This window comes from Anser cygnoides, chromosome 2 (assembly GCF_040182565.1).
Source record: "Anser cygnoides isolate HZ-2024a breed goose chromosome 2, Taihu_goose_T2T_genome, whole genome shotgun sequence".
Taxonomy (NCBI): Eukaryota; Metazoa; Chordata; class Aves; order Anseriformes; family Anatidae; genus Anser; species Anser cygnoides.
Window position 1 is genome coordinate 55,113,120 of NC_089874.1, and position 17,532 is coordinate 55,130,651.

The following is a 17,532-nucleotide window of genomic DNA, read 5'->3' on the forward strand; positions in this document are numbered from 1 at the left end:
CTCTGGGGGCCGACCCCAAGAGGCGAGGGGAGACCCTCCCCCCGGCCCCGGGGAGAGGGCAAGGTGCCCCCTCGGCCGGCCCTGAGAAGAGGGGCGGCTCCGAGCCCCCTGAACGCGGAGCCGGGGGGGAACGGGGCGTGGTGTGGCGGCAGCGCCCCGCCCGGCGCCTCTTCCTCAGTGTCTGCCGGCGGCTCCGGGGGCTTGGGATGGCTCGGGGATAAATCCGTGTGTGACAGAGCGAGGCGAAATGCGCAGGGTGAACAACTTCACTTTCCGTGCCTTGAAGCGGGACGGATCCATCCGTGACTGGGCTCCCCGCTCGGTGTGGCGCTGGGAGAGGAGCGGGGACATGTCCCCATCCCTGCCGGGGGGCTTTGGGGTGTCAGGGTGCACTTTGATGCTCGCCTCTCCCCTAGATGAGGTGCAGCACTGGAGATCGGCAACCACTCGGATAAGGCGCGTAATGGAGGCAGCTGGGGGGCTCTGAAAGGGAACGGAGTGTCTGCGGTTGTCAACGCTGGTTGGTAGGTGCTTGGGCTCCATGTCGGGGCTGCTGTTGCGTTCTAGCAGGTTGATGTGAGGATGGAGGAGTTTGCTTCATGTCTGTCACGCAAATTGGTAAAGGCTGAGATGCGTGTCGGTCCGCAAGCCGGGACAGACGCAGGGAAAGGTGACGCTTGGTTGCAAATGAGAGATGAGCACGGAGAACATGTTGGGGATGTCAAAGTGCATGCAAACATGGTATAAATAAAAAGTGGGTTTTGTTATGAAAATTATTATGTGAACACAAACATTCCGCTAAAGGTAGAAATGAAAGAGGAATTTTGAAAGCTGTGCTGCTGGTGTTAAGCAGCAGTCTGTTTTCTGTTTGTGTTTGTTTAGAGGGATTTCACACACAAAAAGCTTGTGGGTACTTAGAGAAACTCATTCCAGCTGTTGAGAACAACCTGTATGATCCAAACCATGGGGTCCAAGTACTGTAGGCCCTAAATCAAAACCTTTCTGAACAAGCAGACATCATTTAGAAAACCCATTTGTTACTGTCTTTAAACATTGCCAGCAAGGCAGCCTCTTTCAGTTACACTATTAATTGTTACACTATTAATTGAATTCCCCAGAGCTCGTTAGAAGCAGATGCCATTTTTTATAACTGAGATGACTGACTGTTAATTTCAGGCTAGCAGTTCTCGTAGCCTTGCTTCGGCTGAGAAGCCCTTGAGGAGACACCAAAAATGCTACATTTCCTTATCCTGTACCAGCCAGATGGCATTTCATAACTGTGCGCCGTGCATCCCTTTGGTTCATTCGGTTCTCTTGAAATGGTACATTTCCAGTTCTCTTGTCTTTCTGTCAGGGAGCTGGAAGGAACTGAACAAGGTCCACTCGCCTCTTTCTCGTACCCTTCAGAGTTCAGTGAGCTGAAACGTGTTGCATAAAGCAGGATCTCTGCTACCAGTGGATCCTTTCTAACCAGCTTTGGAAGTCAGCCCAAGCTGAGCACAAGTCTGCTGTTGTCAAGTCTGCTGTCGTCGTTTGTGGAAGTTGTGTACCACTTGCCTATCCTTAAGGGCTTTGAGATCACAGTGATTGTTGAAGTTTGATAGAATTCGGTGACAAAGAGCATGATCAAAAGGGGGCAAGAGCAGGAACGTGGAGTGGAACATTTATTGTCTTGTTGAAAATACAGGAAGGGCAGTATCACGCTCCGGCACAGAAACTGGGCAAACGGCTGAGCAGTAAAAGAGGAGCAGATGTGGTTAGGTGGGAGAATCTGAAGGAAAAAACAGGAAAGAACTCTGAATATTGCTCATAGTTGCAGTCCTTAAATGATCTTGGAGATAGATCATGGAGAACTTAACGATGCAAACACCCTTTGGAAGTCTGACTTCTGCTTGCACCTAGGAGGTCCAGAAGAGCTTAGTGTGTTCTGTTTCCACAAAACAGGTTTCAAATTGTGTTTGGAGCCGTTCAAGAAAGTCACCTGGTGTTGTATGTTCATGTTGTATGACTTGGCCTTTTCCAGTGGCGTTTTGCAGGCTGCTGCTCAACTTCCTGTCCCACTGGCCTTGGTTGAAGGAATTTCACGTGCGGCCAGGGGGACCCACAGCTTGAAGTAGCTGCTCCAGTGAGCCTTGGAGTCTGGCAGATTCGTTTAAGCAGTGGGCAGACAGAGCTGTGTAATCAGGCATGCACAGCACCAGCCCTTGCTCTTTGGCAGCCCCAGCGTCGTTCTGCGAGCAGTGTGAGCACCAAATTCCCCCCACCAACCACTAGGACAGAAGGGTGCTCTTGAACTTTGTCATGGGTCTGGTAAAAGTTGCGCATGTTCAGCACCCTGAATCTTCAAAGCATCTCTTAAACCACATACGGTGGACCAGAAATAGCTGCCAGATTATGAAGAGTCCTGTGACTTAAGCACACATTTTGTATACGTTTTAGGGCTTGATTCCTTGTTTCTAGGTTGGGAGTCTTAGTATTTTAATGTTGTCTTACCTTAGAAAGTGCTAAGAACTTTAGAGAGATGAATGTGTGTTTGTGTGGTCCCAGGCCATTTTAGTGGAGGTGTCTAAGCATGGCTTTCCTAAAAATGGAGGTATATTAGCCTAAGGAGAATGTGGTCCTAATGGGTTTTCGTTCCTCCCTGTGTTCTAAGGGAAAGACATGCTTCATATGTCAAGGTGCCATTGCATTTAAAACCCTCCCAAAGGACTGGTGCATGAGTGTCAGGCTCCTGTTTGGTCACTGGGGCAAAATGAGATCTAGGAATGTTGTATGTCCTAAAAAGAGTAAAGGGGAGACAACTGGGAAGGAGTCAGGCAAGAAGAGCCACTAGTATGTGGGGTGTAGAGGGGCTGGTGGTTAAACCTTAGTTACAGCTATGTGCTTCTTCAGAAGATCACACAATTCCTAGTTAATCTTCAGAATATTTTCAAAACAGGAAAATACTGCTTTTTCTGAATATGTATATATAGGTCAGCTGCCATCAGCAGCATCTGTTGGAGTTAAGAGTGCTGAGCAAAGCACCCTATGTTTTTCTATTAGTTCCATTGTCTCAACACTTCTGATGCTTACGGATGGCATAGACAACAGAGGGGAGATTGGGGTAATCGGAGCCACCAACAGACCGGATTCTACAGATCCTGCTTTATGGAGACCAGGATGCTTTGAGAGAGAGCTCCTCTTCAACTTGCCAAATAAGGAGGTGAGAACTTAAATTCAACATTAATGCTAATGTGGCAAAGTCCAACTTTATAGAAAAAAAAAATTACAACTCGAATAAAAGAGTGATATATGGAGACACTGTGTCATACTGTGGAGGGCAAATCTGGTACTGAATATGATCAGTACCAAAGATGATACCACCAAGGTCAAGATGATACCACCAAGTAGCTAGTTCTATAATCAAATCTCTCATTCCCAAAGTTGTTCCCATTTGCTTAATTATTTAATCCACTTAGGTGCTTTCATCCTGAAGTTGTGTTCTTGGTCTCAATACTTCATTTATGAATGGATAGGGGATGTATTTGCATTTGATTGTTCCCCAGATCTGTGGTAGTAGTTTGAGTCATAATTATTTTCTTCTTTATAGTAAGTGTAGCAGCTTGAAACGTAGTGCTAGAAGTGCTTTCTATGAATTTACTGACTGAAAAGCAAATTTGATGAACTAATGAGACTGTCATGATGAAAGTTTGCTAAATCTTAGAAAAGCTTTTTGGAGCAAAAAGATCTGTTTCTAGATAAATTTTTCATTACAGTATTTTCCTCTGGGTCATTAGGTCTCATATTTTGGAAACTTATTTTTGGAGCTATCAATGGCTTTTCTTTCATTGCAGGTTCCTAGAAAAAGTTCAGTGTAACAAATTTAGAAATATTAAATTTCCTGGTTGAAAATGCAGGGTGTATATTAAATAACTGTAAAATACTTGAAAGTTTAGCAAATAAGAAAAGTGTGTTAATATATGAGGGGTTTTGAGGGAGGGTTCTTTTGTTGTTGTTGTTTTGTTTGATTTTTTTGCTTGTTTGTTTTTGTTGGTGTTTTTAACGAAAACTTAGGACAAGCTAAAATGCAATGATTTTGTTTGCAGGCTAGAAAAGAAATTTTCAAGATTCATACTCGTTACTGGATCCCTAAGCCACCAGACATGTTGCTTGATGAGCTCGCTGAGAAATGCATTGGTAAGACTGAAAACAAAATGGATTAGTGCTTGTGACTAAGATCTAAAGAATCTTAGCTTGTACCAGGCAGTACCCAGGCTCTTGTGCCTTGCTGCACAACTAGTCAATGAGGCAGCTGGCAAGCCTTCGTAGTAATCAGAGTTAGATGCTTTCATCTATTTACTTCTTGCTGTTGTTCTTGTTGTCTGGGAACATTGCATGATCTTGGGGCATCTTCCTCAAAAGTATAGTTTTGATGAGGAGTCTGCTTCAGCTTCATAAGCACAGGATATCAGGCGATGACCAACCTAACAAAATTTCCCTGCAGAGCAGTAGCACTTTCAATTCCCTGTTAACCTGTTTGGTTTTGGCATTACAAATTCTTTAAATGTTGCATATTGTAAACCTGGACCTTGATGGATGTAACATTTGATTTTTTTCTTTATTAGGATACTGTGATGCAGATATAAAATCCTTATGTGCTGAAGCTGCACTGTGCTCTCCGCGTCGATGCTATCAGATATATGCAAGTAGGGAGAAATTGTGACGACGTTAATTCTATTGAAATGAAAGCAAAGGATTTTTTTATGGCTCTGAAGAAGGTTGTTCTAGCATCAAGTAGGATTGTGGCTTCACCTGTACAAGCACTATCACCCATTTTTAAGCCACTTTTTGAAAATTCAGTTGCGAATATTTTACAAGCTGTGCAGAAGATATTTCTGCATGCACAGCTTGCGCTAAAGAAAGACCAACAGCAAGGTATAACCATAGCGTCCACTTCTTTAAAATTCTTCCAAAGCAAAAACTTGTGGTTTGTGCAATCAACATCCACAAACCTTTCAGACACAATGATGGTAGAATTTTATGATTTGCATGTGCATCTTTATTTTGGGAATATCTGGAATATAATGCATAGGTTCTATTCTGGATTTTAAACTGAAATGCCAAATGGAAGCTCTGAATGACTCAGCACACGGTAGAGGACTGCGTTCTCTACTAAAGCATGCTGCTTCTGACAGTAGCTAAGATAATTAGCATTTGTAGAGGTTGACTTAAGGTTTGAAGTATAAGGCACCTCTTTTCCTTTAAAAATAAAAACTCAGCTATTTGGAGGGAAAACATTTTTAGGTTGGTGTTTTTAATTCCTTTCCAAAGAACTTCAGGACCAGGATACAAGTATAACTGGTTTAAGCTAAATATTGTTTTAGCTATCGTGATTTTTAACCACTCTCCTAATTTAAATGTGTGTGGATCATACTGTACACTTGCACGTGAGATCAGTTAGTATTGATATTTACTAGTGTGTACTTTAAGGCTTTGCTTGGATAGTATATGTAAGCTGACTCCTGACGGCATCAGACCTGATCAAGTTTAGTCTATCTATTGGTAAACTCATTTCACTCCTGGTTAACGGAGATCCCTGAATAGTTATGTACCTATTCATTGAGAATATTTTACTAGCAGTACTCCCAGCAGAGCTGATAGATTAATTTGCTTTCGTAAAATAAAGGCAGGAAAACTACCAACAACATAAAAGCAGAGAGGCTAGGGGATTGGTAATTGCGCTGTCTGCCTCTGCTGTCTGCCTTCTGTTATCTTCTCTTTCAGTGATCTTTGAGCCTTACTTAGAAGTTGACTCTATGATTCTATTAATCCCAGAATTTGTTAATTGAAAAATTTCTAGTTAGTTTAAATGTTCACTTTTTGAGCTACTTCTCAGGAAAACTTCAAATCAGATGTATAAGTTGCAAGAACCAATATCCACTGAAATAAGTAGGAATCTTTCATCAACTTCACTTTGATGAAACCCGAAAACTGTCTTGAAAGAGGTACGGTTGACATAATACGTTCCACTTCTTTGCAAGGAACCCAATACAGGAGAAATTCAGAGACTGCTGGCCTAATCTGCAAGCAGGTGCCACCTGTCAGTCAAGCAGCTTTGAGTGCTTCAAATGCAATATACGGACACACAGATTTATTTATTTATTTATTTATTTATTTATTTATTTATTTATTTATTCCCATAATACAATGTTCTGTCTGCTGTTTCTGGCCAGCAAGAGTTATTTCTGGCTACTTCATTCTTTTAGCTCTCATCTTGATTTTATGTAAATGGTGACAGTTCTCTGCTATGTTCTTTAAGCATTTATGTTTTTCTAAAAAACTAGAACTTCATACTCTGAGTTCTTTACTAATGTAAGAACAAGGAAGTGGCATTATTCGTAAGTATTGACAGTCATCACCAATTCCTCCATTTAATCAACTAATGATGAAAATCAGCCTTAAGCTTGTCCCAACTGCAGGATGTTTTATGATGCTTGAACACTAAATCCAATGACATTTCAAAGACTCGTTATCATCCAGTCCTTTAAATCTTTTATTTATTTAATGACAAAGTCCTCAGGGGACTGTGTGGGAAGTGAACTGTGGTACCGGATTACGACACGTTTCTTTCACGCCCTCCGTGGAGGGTGAAGTTGTAAAGCTGAGGCTGCCGGAGAGGCTGGTGCTGTCCTGCTGACAAGCTGTGATGAGTTACGCGCCTTCATTTCCTCTTCAGAATCAATATCGACGATAGGTGCAGCCCGGTTCTGGTTACATGGTTCAAAGCACCTCCTGCCAGGAGGAGCTGTTAACTAAACACAACTGCTAGTCACAGTGCATCATCTCCACCACGAGCCCTGCAGGAGCCCTGGGACCTAGCCTGCTCCTCTGCATCGTGGTTTGTTTTGTCAGGTACCGACCCGACCAGCCCAGTGGGACAGACAGACGATTTGTCTCGCCGACAGCCAGCGCTGGAGGCAGAGCAAAGCCGAGTGCTGGGCGGGCGGAGCTGGGTCCTGCCTCGCTCCGCGCGGCGGCTGTGAAGCTCAGCCCCAAAACCCAAATACCGCCCGTCGGCACACGCAGCAGCTGCAGGGGCAGCCGCTCCTCAGCCCGTGCCAGGACCTCGTTCCTCGGGCGTTTTCGAAGCGCTCGCTCTTGGAAGACCAAAATTGTCGCGGCTTCCAGTCAGGCAGCGACGGAGCCGCTCCCGGGGAGGCGGAGGAGAGCTGGGTCCTCCCTGAGGCGGCGTCGCGGCGTGTGACAGGGCGGGAGCTGGGCGGGGGGCCGCGGGGGCCGGGGGGCACCATGATGCCGGGGGAGGCGCCGCCGCCGCCGCCGGCCGGCACCGCCGCGGCCGCCGCCACGGCCTGCGCGAACTGCGGGATCCTGCAGCAGGTACCGGCGGCCGGCGTGGCGCTGGAGGGCCCGGGGCGGGCTCTTGGCTCGAGGACGCCACGGAGGGGCTGGCTAGGCCGGGTCGTTGGTGGGGCGGGGGGCTCCCGGCGCAGCGGGAGCTCGGGCGGTAAGCGTGAGGGGAGCGGCGGTGCGCGGGGTGCGGTGCGGTGCGGTGCGTTTTGGTGTTGTGCGGCGGAAAAGTGGCTCGTGTCTTTGCATCGCAGGCTCTGCGGCATGGCTAGAAGGACCTTCTAGTGAATTTTTCGTCGTATCCTTTCCAGGTCGCTTCGGTGCGGTGGGAGAAGGCTATCCGCCGCCACTCTTCAAAGCGCTTTTAAACGAGTGTCGGGTTTTTTTTCTATATATAGTGTAACTCTTTGGGTAATCACTGTTTCCCTATTAAATGAGAGGAAGGCCCAGCTGAGAGTTCATAGGGCAGAGGTGGTCTTCAAACACACCGAGAGTTATTATGAATCATGAGTCAGGGAAATCCGTAACCTCAAATGAACTAGATGCTGTTCATTGGAAATACTCCTCCAAAGCTTAATTTGACTTTCGAGAGAAAAAGCGTGAGCGATTTTTGTATATAGTCTAACGTAAAGGCAAGGTTTGAAGAGCTGTTGTAGTAAAGCCTCATCTAAGTATGCATACTTCCGTGTGGAGTCTGCATTTTTTATATGTATTTGTATGTAAACCCTAAAATTAGTACATATTTTAGTAAACAATAATTTATTCTGTGAGAGAAGTTACAAAAACGGATTATTATTCTGTATAGAGCATTAGCAATCAGTTTAGGGGGCATTTGCAGTGTATGGTACTGTTTTTGGTGTGGAACTTCTTTACCGACTTGAGACTCTTCCTTACAGAATATAAATGAATATGTAGCAGCATTAGTTGCACTGAAGCAAAAACTGATCAATGGCGAGTAAGTACAATTGCACGAGTGTATTTTTGTTGTTGTTGTTACTGTTCTTAATTTCCTCAAGTAATACGCCAAATATGCTTTGTGGAATGTAGATATTCATTACTGCACAAAACTAAATCGTCCTATAAATGAAAGTAACTTTTTTTCAGTAACAGATCCTAAATTTAGATTTAAAGGCTTCTTTATTTATGCCCTAAAATGTCTTGATGTAGTAGTAGTGAAAACAAGGATATTTTATGTAGCTATGTACCTTATTTATTATTATGATCAGGTATTTAGCAGAAGAAGCTTCTTTGAAGGGATTTATTTCATTTTGTCTGTTGCTAGCCATGTAGTATGAGAACCAAATGTCAAACACAGGTGTATACAAACCTTTTCAAGAAAACTTAGTCTTACCAGGTATGAAATGCTGGTGGAGTTAAATATCAGACTATGTAAAAGTGAGGCTGTATGATGGTCAGAACAATAAGGTTCTAAAATGTTTTCATAATTCTCTTTCTCTTCTGGGATTGCTTCCACTTCTTCTCAATAACCATCAACATAAAACATGTTACATATACATTCATATCGTGGCATGATATCTTTGCCATGTCTCTTAATTGTAATGGCTTATTTCTTAAGTACCCTTTCCCAGATGAATGTAAATCTGGCTTTAGCTAATCTGGTTTCCAGAAAGGATTTAAGAGAGCCCTCACTTTAACTGAGACCCTTTTCTTCAAAGCTCCTTTACTGTTTGTGCTTTCATAGATTACTTTTCCTACCCTGAAACCTTGTGTCCTTCATCTTGCCTGTGCACTGGCTTCCTGTGGGGTTTACCTCTGCTCTACCTAGTTGCAGCCCAGCCACTTTCTTTTTTGCCTTGCTTGATGACTCTTTAACTGTTGCAAGAAAAAGTAATGCAGCCCTCTCTTACAGAAGTAACTGCCACTGTTCTCATCTTTGTTCTTCTCTCCATTCTTAAAAGCCGTAAAATTTGAAGAAAGGAGAGAATAGCTGTCCGTGGTGCTGTCCCTTGGGCCACCGTACACCTTGGGTCAGAATAGATGTTATAGATGTTATACTCAATGGCTTCTAGGAGAATAGTGTAAATATTAAAGCATTTTAGAGTCTTTTTTAGAGACTATTAGAAACTATTTTTCTTCCATTCTTTCCTAGGAAGGCATTCTTTTAAGTTTGGAAACTAGGATTTAGTTTGGTGATAAACATATACATACATATATATATATATATATGTAAACACACACATACATGCCTGTATATATATACACACACACCGTCTTTACCCAAATAGTATGTTTTCTTTCTTTTTTTCTTTTGAAAGCTGAAAATAGTTATTAGCTTCATGTAATTGCTAGCTGTTTGGTTGTATTTTCTTTTCATTTTAAAGAAGCCTGATTTGAGGTTTGAATGGCTTAATGAAAGAAAAGGGTTATGTTGACTTCTATCAGAAAATGCAAACCTATCTTTTATTTCCTGCATGTATCTATAAAACAAAAGGAAAGGTATCTTAGGATGTAATTGTGAAAATCAGTTGAGAAGATGACTAGTACAATTGGCTTTTATGACTAATGTTTGTTTTTTCTTGCAGTCGTTTGCTGACCGAATATCAACAGAAATGCACTGATATCCTTTATTTTTCTATTAGCTTTCTTACAGAATTAGTGTATTTTTCATTTCTCTTACAGAATTAGTATATCTTTCAACATTTCTAATAAGAGGGCTTGAGGTTTTTTATTTAAGGCTTAATTTAAGAGAGGATGCATCTCTAGTAAAGAACAGACTGGAGACTTAAAGGAAATAGAGCTTTGGAACTAAACTTAGGCACTTAAGGTCTGGTTGTGTCTCATATATGGTTTAATGTGGACTATTTCAAATGTGCATTGCTGATAATGACTCAGTTCTTTTTCAAGCAGAAGCCCTGCTTATTCACTTTAAACACACGGAAATGTTTTCATTAAACACATAACATAACACAAACACATAATTTGCCTGTTGGGTGGAAGTCGTTGTTAAATATTTGTTTGTAAGTGGCAATTGGACTGAAATATACTTAAGGAAGTAGGGTAGACTGTTTTAAATTTCGACCTTAACAGGAGATTACAGCTTCAGTTTGCTGAAAGGTAAGTTTGATCTGAACTGTTTACTATATCTGCAGTGCTCTCTGTGTCTTGGACAGTTTCGGGAGTGTGCTGTTTTAATAGCAATGGTTCTCAGTCTACACTGAGCTATTAAACTGGTCCTTTCTTTTGGCATGCCTCTTAGGCCACACTAAGCAAAGATACGCTTGAGGGGAGAAATCTGCCCTGCTTTCACTGTACATGTGTGAAATACTTGTCCTGGCACTGTATTGCATAAGAGCCTGAAACCACTGAATGGAAATGCAGAGCTCATCTTTTGGTGGTGGTTAAATATAAGCCTATTTGGGGAGACCCTGTTTGCCTGAAGTATTTTGACTTAGAGTTTGTGATTGGGTACCCTTACTTCCTCTACTTATTTATAGAGGAAAAGACAGCATATCATCTTTACAAACTTTGTGTCCTGCCTGCTGAAAAGTCCCATGGTTGGACTCTGCTCTAATTTTGTGGCACTGCTTCTGTGGAGACACTTTTTCCTGACACTTCAATGTATGCAGCTGGGTTGTACTCTTGTGTAGTACAGGCAGTCTGCCCACTTTCAACTTTAGGCTCCATTTAATGTTTTTATATCAGATCTTGAATATTCTTTGAATGTAAAATGTTAGATGGAAAAATGAGAACACTTAAGCTCTTCAAGCACTTGGGTATCTGTCAGAGCTTTTTTCCATAGGGGAAAGCAAAATACTTGGAAGTTTGCCTGAAGAATCGGAACATTGAGTTTAGGCTTTAAAAGTGGCCATATTTTTTTGGCAGTTTTTAAAAATTTAAATAACATTTCCTGTTTCAGAGAGATCTCTACTCTACGTTGCCAAGTGGAGCAGATGCTGCAGAAAATCCTGCCTCTGGAAAAGGGCCAGGAAGAGTTGGGTTCCTTGAAAGCAGAGTTGGAAGAGAAAAAGGTGTGCTTGTAAGGTTTAAATAACTTGCGCTTACTCTGTTGAAGGAAATAAAAGTATTTAATGCTCATCTTAATGGGGCAGGTTTTAATGAGCCCAGTTATTTCCAGCTTGTTGGACAGGGAGTTCTGGTTTTCGATAAAACAAATTAAATGTTAGCAAGCTTCAGATAAGGGGAAAAGTTCAGGCTTTTGTAGTTCCTAGGATTTTGATCATATTATTTTTTATTTCCTTATTTAGGAAGGAAGGAGGTATAGTCAAATTCCTGTCTTTTTCTATTTCAGTACTACTAGATTACTTAATTCTCCATAACATGTACCGGTAAAAAGGTGCAAAGAGAGTCTATCCAGAATAGTTAGTGCTTTGCTTCTTTTACAGTTTTGAACATTCACTTTTACATTATTAGCCACTTGAATTTATTCCTAATTTCTCTCCCACCTCTGAGTTGAAATCTAGTCTTCTGAAGAAAAAAATTAGCTGTTCAATTCCCCTTAATACAGATATTTGCTAGATGTTAACTATTACTTCCGCCAAAAATAAACCCACCACTTCTTATAATTTAATTCCTATATAAAGTAGAGAATTAATATCTGTTGTGTCACTATATGTAGTTTTTCTTCTGTGTTAGACTTGTCTTTTATCTTTAAATTTTCTTCCCTCAGCAAGCATTAATAGCTGATGTCCTGATGGCATTTGCTCAGGAAAAGTAGGGTTATGTATATGATGGTGTATAGTAGCTGTGCTCTTGACTTGAGCTTTGAGTTACTATCCAAATAAGTCTTGGAAGCACATACTCAAAAGATGTGCATATATATATATATATATTCTTGCTATAACTTTTGCCTTTAAAAAATGCAAGCCTTTTTGCCTTTAAAAAGCACTTTTCAATGTGCTTTTTTTTCTCATTGAATACACTTTTTTGACTATGCAGCTGTTTTCATTAGAATAGCTAAAATGATGTATTTTCTTTCATGCCCTTCATAAGGACATGTTTTAATTGTCTGTTCTTTTTTTCACAGAGTTCTCTCAAGATTTATCAGGAGAGTCAACTGGAATATGTTAAAATTAAAGAAGAAATAGTAAAAAGTGATGCTGTGTGAGTGATACTCTGTTGTTTTTGTTTTTGTTTTTTTTTACAATTTGTTTTTTCCAGTAACAAGTCACTCAAAGGCTTACTTGGCTGGAGCTTATGCATGGCTGTCATGTCTTGCAGCTCTTGATGGACTTTGTAAACAATTTGTCTAATTGTGTTTTAATGCTGTTATACTCCTAGTCTCTAAATCAGCTGTGGCAGGGAACTGTGACTTCTCAGTATTGTTTGGAAAGCTACTTATAAACTCAAAAGGGAACCAGCTAGTGTACAGCTGGGTGTTGTGAGTTTGTAGTTTTGGTAACTTTCCTCCATGGGCATCGCTTCACATTTATCAATACTAATGCTTACTTTCTGCTACTTTTTGTAGTCAGCTTTTATTTCTGATGTGTTCCAGCACACATCCCAGTGGGACTTCACTGGTTACTCCTTCCTTTGGTTCTTCCTTCCTTGAAGGAACTTAGAGCTATCAGTTTTAATTTTGAAGTTCCTAAATTATTTTGTTGTTACCAACATGTTTAGGGAAGTGATTCTTCCCCTTTTTCCAGCACTAGTGGGGCCACACCTGGACTACGGTGTCCTGGGTTCCCTAGTACAAGACAGACATGGATGTATTGGAGATGGTTCCAGCGAAGGGCCACAGAGATCATTAATGGACTGGAGCATTCACTGAGAACCTCATATGAGATATTCTTGTGTCCTTCATGCCATGTGAAGCACATGGTACTCACAGATACAGCAGCAAGCCACTATCATGCAAAACACTGTAAAAGCAGTCTGTCATTGTTGTCACTTCCTGTTGCCACTTCTGCCAGACTGCACGTTTTTGCACATTTAAGTGCTCTGTCCTGTAAGCTTGAAGGAATTCATAACACATCTTCCAATTTTAAGAGCAGCAGAGAGCATTGCTGACTTCATCTCAGGAGGAAACTGACAACCCGGGTGTCCTGGCAATAATATAGCATGCCAATATAGATATATATTCTATCCCCTATTTGTCACTCATATCTTCAAGAAAGTCAAGAAGGAGGATCCAGGGAGCTGGTCAGACAGACTGGTCAGCCTCACATTAATCCGTAGCAAGGTGGTGGATCAGCTAGTCCTGGAAACCATTTCCAGGCACATGAAGGACAAGAAAACGTAGTCAGGGTGGATTCATCAAGGGGAAGTCATGCTTGATCAACCTGATAAGCTTCTCTGATGGCCAGATGGATGAGGGGAGAGCAGTGACTATTGTCTACCTGGACTGCAGTAAGGCCTTTGACACTGCCGCCAATAAGATCCTTACAGACAAGCTGTTGATGTTTGGGCTAGATGGACAGGCAGTGAGGTGGGTTGAAAACTGGCTGAATGGACAGGCCCACAGGGTGGTGACCGGAGTCACAAAGTCTAGTTGGAGGACAGTAACTAGCAGTATACCTCATTACGGGCTCCAGTTGTGTTTAACATCTTCATTAATGACCTGGATGATGGGGCAGAGCGTACCCCCAGCAAGTTTGCAGATGACGTAAAACTGGGTGATCTCTTCTGTGATTTTGTAGCTAATTCATACACATTTGGCGTTGAGGCTGTTTGAAGCAGTCAATCACACGTGTTTGCGAGCTGAGTTTCTTTAGAAGCAGAACTAGTGAATTTGTCAAATTAGGAATAGAAAGTCTAGAGAATTGTTTATACAGTGAATGTTAATCTACAGTTACTGCAGAATAATTTAGGTTAAAAACAATCTCCAAAGTCCCTTGGTCCAGTCTGCCAGTCAGAGCCAGCTTTAAAGTCGGGCTGCTTAGGCCATTGTTTAGTTGAGATTTGAATGTTTACAAGGATGGTAATTCCTTTCTGAAGTGACAAGAACCATGATAAGTTGAGATAAATCATCTAGCATGTCCACTGTTAAGAAGATTCTCAGTATGAAATCATTTCTATAGAGGAGATTTGAAAGAAGTTTTCAAAACTTAAGTCTGTTCCAGAAGTAAGGTTGCTCATTTAATTAAAATTTCATATTCTCTCTGAGGGTGAAATAAATATGACAGACACAGGTTTTTTCCTTTTTTTATTTTTAACTGTTGAGTATTATAAATATAATCACATTATATTTGTTGCAGTTTATAATACTGTATGTATACTTCTGAATGCAATTTGTGTTAGCATAGCTTTCTGTCAGCTGAAGATGTGCATGCATCTTGAAGATCAGATAGGAGCTTGAGTTGTGTAGCATAAGAGGAGTTCTGTCCAAATGCATCATCTAGAAACCTTGCTTTTTTAATTATTAGATATAACATATTTTTTTAATGTAATTGCATAGATTGATAAAATCGGTCAGCATACCATTATAAAAGTAGTAAAAATAATTAATAATGATAATTGGTAAAAATAATAAGTCAAAAGGTAATAAAAGCACTTATGAAAGTAATTCTACTGCAAATATCAGTACAATGATAAAATGTTGGCATTTATTGGCTGTCTGGTTATTCAGGTTCTTACCTGTTTGTAAATGCATTACTTCTGTGCGTTTGTCAGAAGACAATCTACAGAAAAGCGTAAGTTCATTACCTGTTATTTTTGAAAGACCCCCCCCTTTCTTTTTCTTTTGCACTGCAAAGATGTCTTAAAATGATTATTTTTATGAAATTCTCACCTGTGGCTTGACTGTCAAAGCAGTCATCTGAGTATAAGGAGAATTAATTATGAACCTGTTCAGGCAGAAGAGGCCTGAGAGCATCAGTCTGTCTTTTAAGTTCAAATACTTTTACTGCTAAACGTTCCAAAGGTGGTTAGTTGGTGACAATTAGTTGGTTAATTCTCTGACTGGTTTCTCAAATGCACTCCAGTTAACATCTGAAGTGATGATTAAAGCTTCCACGTCCTGAAGGGCTAAGGCTGTAAATCTTAGTCAGTTATAAAAGCTGTAAAGTGAGGAATGGATGAACAGTATTCATCTTCATCGAAGTGATCTGTGAGCATTGGCAGTATATGTTTTTTTTTTTTTTTCTTCAGTTCTGTTTGTTTTTCATATAATGTGGGGTTGGAAGTGCTGAATTAAGAATAGTTTAGGCTGAATAATTGGTTGTGTTTTGAATTTAGCAAACAGCAGGATATTCTCAACAAGAATCTGTGGGACATAAGTGATCCTGAAGACTATTCCTGAGTATATCATTGCTAATGATTATAAGCAAAGTTTAATTGTTTTTAAGGGATAAGACTAACCTGTCTGCATTTGTGTTTGGTTGACCCTGGCTGGCTGCTGTGTGCCCACCAAGCTGCCGTCTCACTCCCCCCTCCTAACAAGACACGGGGAGAGAATACAATGAAAAGAAACTTGTGGGTTGAGATAAGGACAAAAAGATCGCTCACCAATTACTATCACGGGCAAAACAGACTTAATGGGAAATTAATTGAATTTATTGCCAATTAATAGCAGTGTAGGATAGTGCGTAATAAAACTAAAATCATCTTCTCCCCACCCCTCTCCTCCCAGGCTCAGCTTCACTTCTAATTTTTCTACCTCCTTCCCCCACAGGTGGCACAGGGGAGATGGGGAATGGTTACAGTCAGTTCATAACACTTTTTCTCTGCCACTCCCTCTTCCTCATATGCTTCCTGTGCTCCAGCGTGGGGTCCCTCTCATGGGATACAGTCCTTTGTGAACTACTCCAAGATGAGTCCTTCCCACAGGTGCAGTTCTTCAAGAGTTGCTCTATTGCGGGCCCTTTCCATGGGATGCAGTCCTACAGGGTCCTCCACAGGCCACAATCTGGATATCTGCTCTGGTGTAGTTATCCATGGGCTGCAGAGGGACAGCCTCCTTTTCCATGGTCTCCACAAGCTGCTGCATTGACCTGCTCCTTCGTTGACCTTGGTGTCTGCAGGGTTGTTTGTCACATTTTTCTTACTCCTCTCTCTCACAGTTGCTGCACAGTGTTTTTCACTCTCTTAAATGTGTTATCACAGAGGTGATAGTACGTGGCTCAGCTGTGCCCTGCAGCGAGTTTGTTTTGGGGCTGGCTGGAACTGGCAGTGTCTGACATGGGGGCAACGTCTGGTCATTTCTCACAGAGGTCACCCTGTCCCACTACCAAAACCTTGCCAAGTAATCCCAATGCATCATTACATCATAGAAATTCAAAAAACAAACAAACAAACGAAAAAAAACAACAGAAGGCAGTTTTCTCAGGATGTTTTTATTGCTACAAGTTATAGCTGAAGTTATATGCCTGGATTAGCAGACTGACTCACTTAAGAAAAGAGCAGACTGCCTCTGTAACATATATGGCTGTTGTTGTAAGAATGTCATCAGCATGCCGCTGATATAAGTTTTCAAATTCAGGGACATATTGGTCTCACAGGCCCTGAATTTATGAAGTGTTCTTTCTCTGAAATGGCTAGATTGGTTTTCTGGTGGTTTTTCATACAACATGATTCTATTCAAAAATGATCTGTTAATGCCTTTTTTTTTTTTTAACAGGAGAAAGAAACTGGAAGCAAAAGTGAAGAAACTTGAAGGTAACTTTCTATATTGTGTTACCAGTGCTGTCATCCTATTCCATTTCTTGATTCCGTTTGTATCCAAAAAAGCAATTGAAAAAGCTACAGAAAAACTAACTCTGAGGCCCCCGGGAGCAAGAAAAGTCAGTATACTCTGTGATGCTTAGCCTCTGAAATATGTCTGCCATTCTGCAGAATATTTTCAATAGAGTATATCAGGCTCATGGCGTAAATCAAGTTGGAAGGAAACCTCAAAGGATGTAGGCTGACCAGCCTGTCCAGGCAATCTGATCCACTTCCAGACTGCCCTCATGGTGAAAAAGCTTTTCCTTATCTCCAGTTAGAACCTCTTTTGTCTCATCTTCCCACCATGCGCCACTGAACGTACTGGTTCCATCTTCTTGATACCTTGTAGGTATAGGAAAGCTGTTCTTAGATCCTTTCAAAGCTTTTTCTTCTCAAGCTAGTCAAGTCTAGTTCCTTGAAGCTGTCCTCACAGGGCAAGTGCTCCAGTGCACCAATAATCTTGACAGGATTCTTCTACTTGTATTTATATTCATATTTAAAGATGTAGTGATCCTGACATGTTTGCTGATTTGTAAATATTCTGGCAGTTATGGTGTGTTTTTT

General features: G+C 41.3%; 1 protein-coding gene across 7 annotated transcripts in view; it reads left to right on the plus strand.

Annotated features, from left to right (window-relative positions):
- Positions 1 to 17,532, plus strand: part of ICE1 (interactor of little elongation complex ELL subunit 1) — a 42,502-nt gene that overhangs the window by 237 nt on the left and 24,733 nt on the right. Inside the window, exons 1-10 of one of the 7 annotated variants that reach the window (XM_066992109.1) lie at positions 29 to 2,242; positions 3,043 to 3,202; positions 4,086 to 4,176; positions 4,605 to 7,377; positions 8,244 to 8,302; positions 9,891 to 9,925; positions 10,404 to 10,422; positions 11,225 to 11,336; positions 12,353 to 12,429; positions 16,883 to 16,920. In XM_066992109.1, the coding sequence (XP_066848210.1) occupies positions 7,288 to 7,377; positions 8,244 to 8,302; positions 9,891 to 9,925; positions 10,404 to 10,422; positions 11,225 to 11,336; positions 12,353 to 12,429; positions 16,883 to 16,920 (430 nt within the window). In that variant the 5' untranslated portion in view covers positions 29 to 2,242; positions 3,043 to 3,202; positions 4,086 to 4,176; positions 4,605 to 7,287. Of the gene's footprint in view, positions 1 to 25; positions 3,203 to 4,085; positions 4,177 to 4,604; positions 7,378 to 7,420; positions 7,646 to 8,243; positions 8,303 to 9,890; positions 9,926 to 10,403; positions 10,423 to 11,224; positions 11,337 to 12,352; positions 12,430 to 14,893; positions 14,958 to 16,882; positions 16,921 to 17,532 lie in introns of those variants that run through there. The other 6 variants (XM_066992110.1, XM_066992111.1, XM_066992112.1 and 3 more) reach the window with 6 other exon arrangements.